Raw genomic sequence first — 2,393 nt, 5'->3', positions numbered from 1 at the left:
AGGGGAAGGCAGGGTTTTGTTAGATTGGGAAAGTCGGCTAAGGATTGCGATGGGGACAGCAAGAGGCATTGCTCATATCCATGCTCAAAACGGAGGGAAACTAATCCACGGTAACATTAAGTCCTCAAATATCTTCCTCAACTCCCAGGGATATGGTTGTATATCGGACACCGGCCTCGCCACATTAATTAGCCCAATACCACCAGCAGCACTAAGGGCAGCAGGATACCGTGCACCAGAAGTAACCGACACGCGGAAGGCGACGGTTGCAGCTGATGTCTACAGTTTCGGAGTCCTCCTTCTAGAGCTCCTAACAAGAAGGTCTCCAATGCACGCCACTGGAGGAGAGGAAGTAGTCCACTTAGTTAGGTGGGTGAACTCTGTTGTTAGAGAGGAGTGGACTGCAGAAGTCTTTGATGTGGAATTACTAAAGTACCCTAACATAGAGGAGGAAATGGTTGAGATGCTACAATTGGGATTGGCATGTGTTGCTAGGGTTCCAGATAAGAGACCAACAATGGTGGAAGTGGTGAAAGTGGTGGAGGAAATTCGATTACATAGTGGGAATAGACCGTCCTCGGAATCTAGATCAGAGGGTTCTTCTACACCAAATAGAGGACATGCTTCCACATCAATTATTACAGAGTGAGATTCTTCGGTGTAATTTTTCATTGATTTAAAATTTTGTTGTCGTTACTGGTTAGCACGGGCAATGATTTTGGATATATATTATTGGTTGCGAAGTTGGTAAGCTACTAGAGTTAGGAATGCCAAGTCAAGTTGGGTCCCCCAATTTGGTAATTTACTATTTTGTAGTGGTTCATTTGGTTGTCTTCTAGTTTAGCAGTCCGAGGAGTGAGAAATAGCGAATTTCTTTCTCGCTTCCTCGGCGGAATTGACGGGCGGGTATAACTCTATAAACTCCAAATGTTATAAAATTTAGTTTAGTTTAAACTCCAAACTTGCTCCACATTTTTTAATGTAGAATTGGAATTAGAGTATGTTTGGTTTGTAGTTTTAATTTTTTCTGAACATTTTTGTGAATAAAAATTGATAAAAATAAAATGTGATTTTTTAGTAATAGTGTTGTTTCGGTCAGGAATCGTGCTTCGAGGTATAACTCGTCAATACTGGGAGATGCTATTTTGTCTTTCTATTTCCTAGGTTACTATGCTGTATATTTCTCAAAAATTTAATCCGGCCGTAGGACTTACAAAAAAGACTCTGACGCTCAAATCAGTACTAATTCACAAAATATCCAATCAGAACTGAGTTTTTTGTCCTTCTCTTGTATGGTCTTTTGTGTTGTGTTTTGTAGTTCTGATTAGTTCCTATTTATTATCACTGTTGGTAACCATCCTGTATGCTTAGTGGCCGAGATTCGCACATACCGTGAAGGTCCCCTCGATTACTTGATGAGATTGGGTCGACTAATCGAAAATTAGTTCCAAAGTATATCGTCGTGTATCTAAGTTATTAGGGTAAAGATCACAGCCCCCAAACTTGACTTGCTATTGTGTAAGCAAGTTGAGCTTTGTCAGAAAATGAATTCATGATGTTATACCTCGGATTTCAGCTTGTCCTATTAGCCCCCAAACTCAACTCGACCATTTGGTTAGCATGGTCAAGCTTGTGTATCATTTATTTGTTTATAGAATTCGAAGCATGTCGTCGTAAATATTCTGTGATGTAGTTATTGTTGCTTTACGGTTATTTCGAGGGAATCAGGACCATTTATTTTGGGTAGTAAGTGAACAGCTTTTATTGATCGTAGAGTTGAAAAATTGTAGTGGATATCATGTGATAGTGCGTTTGTTTGTCTTTTATTACCTTCTTCATTCGTGCATTGGAAAGACATATTTTACTTCAATAAGTTTTACTCTAAAAGAAAATGACTTCAAAAGGTTAGTAACTTTTTCCTTACCTGTCACTGTTTGTGTTTTCTTCAATCTTGTCGATGACTAGGGACAAGATTGTTGAAGTTAAAAAGGATGATATATATGAATGGGTGCATGCGGATGTAAAATTTCATGTATCCCTTTATCCGAATGCAAAAGCCATGACTGAGCTTAATGCTACTAACCGGGTTAGGAGTGGTTCGTTAGTAGGTGTGAAATTCCTCCCTTGTAATGGTGAGGAGAGGGTGTGCGAGAAGAGGAGTGACTAAGCCTATTTTTACTTTTATAGCTGTGTGCTAACAGAGCTTAATGCTAGATTTCTGTTTTCAGATTTCGAGTGCAAAGTATTGACCTTGTTGAATTGTGCTTTGTCACAGTTTCATCCAAACTCGTGGGTTTTTCTTCGAGCCTATGAGTGTCTTATGGAATATCTGGAAGTACTTTCTTCCCTCAATTTATTTTTTTCGTTATTTCAATCGAAAGGGGGTACAAAGG

The 2,393-nt window shown here is 39.3% G+C and overlaps 1 protein-coding gene across 1 annotated transcript; it reads left to right on the top strand.

Moving 5' to 3' along the window:
• The first annotated feature begins 6 nt into the window (after positions 1–6).
• Positions 7–1,081, top strand: LOC107494969 (probable inactive receptor kinase At4g23740). The gene has a single exon (XM_016116011.3). The coding sequence runs from the start codon at positions 50–52 to the stop codon at positions 647–649; it is 600 nt and encodes a 199-aa protein (XP_015971497.1). The 5' UTR covers positions 7–49; the 3' UTR covers positions 650–1,081.
• Positions 1,082–2,393: the final 1,312 nt, after the last annotated feature.

The sequence above is a fragment of the Arachis duranensis genome, chromosome 6 (assembly GCF_000817695.3).
Source record: "Arachis duranensis cultivar V14167 chromosome 6, aradu.V14167.gnm2.J7QH, whole genome shotgun sequence".
Taxonomy (NCBI): domain Eukaryota; kingdom Viridiplantae; phylum Streptophyta; class Magnoliopsida; order Fabales; family Fabaceae; genus Arachis; species Arachis duranensis.
The sequence above is the reverse complement of the archived record's forward strand: the minus strand, read 5'-3'. Positions and strand labels throughout refer to the sequence as shown.

Coding starts and splice junctions, on each gene's coding strand:
- LOC107494969 (XM_016116011.3), top strand. CDS start 50: ATGGGGACAGCAAGAGGCATTGCTCATATCCATGCTCAAAACGGAGGG.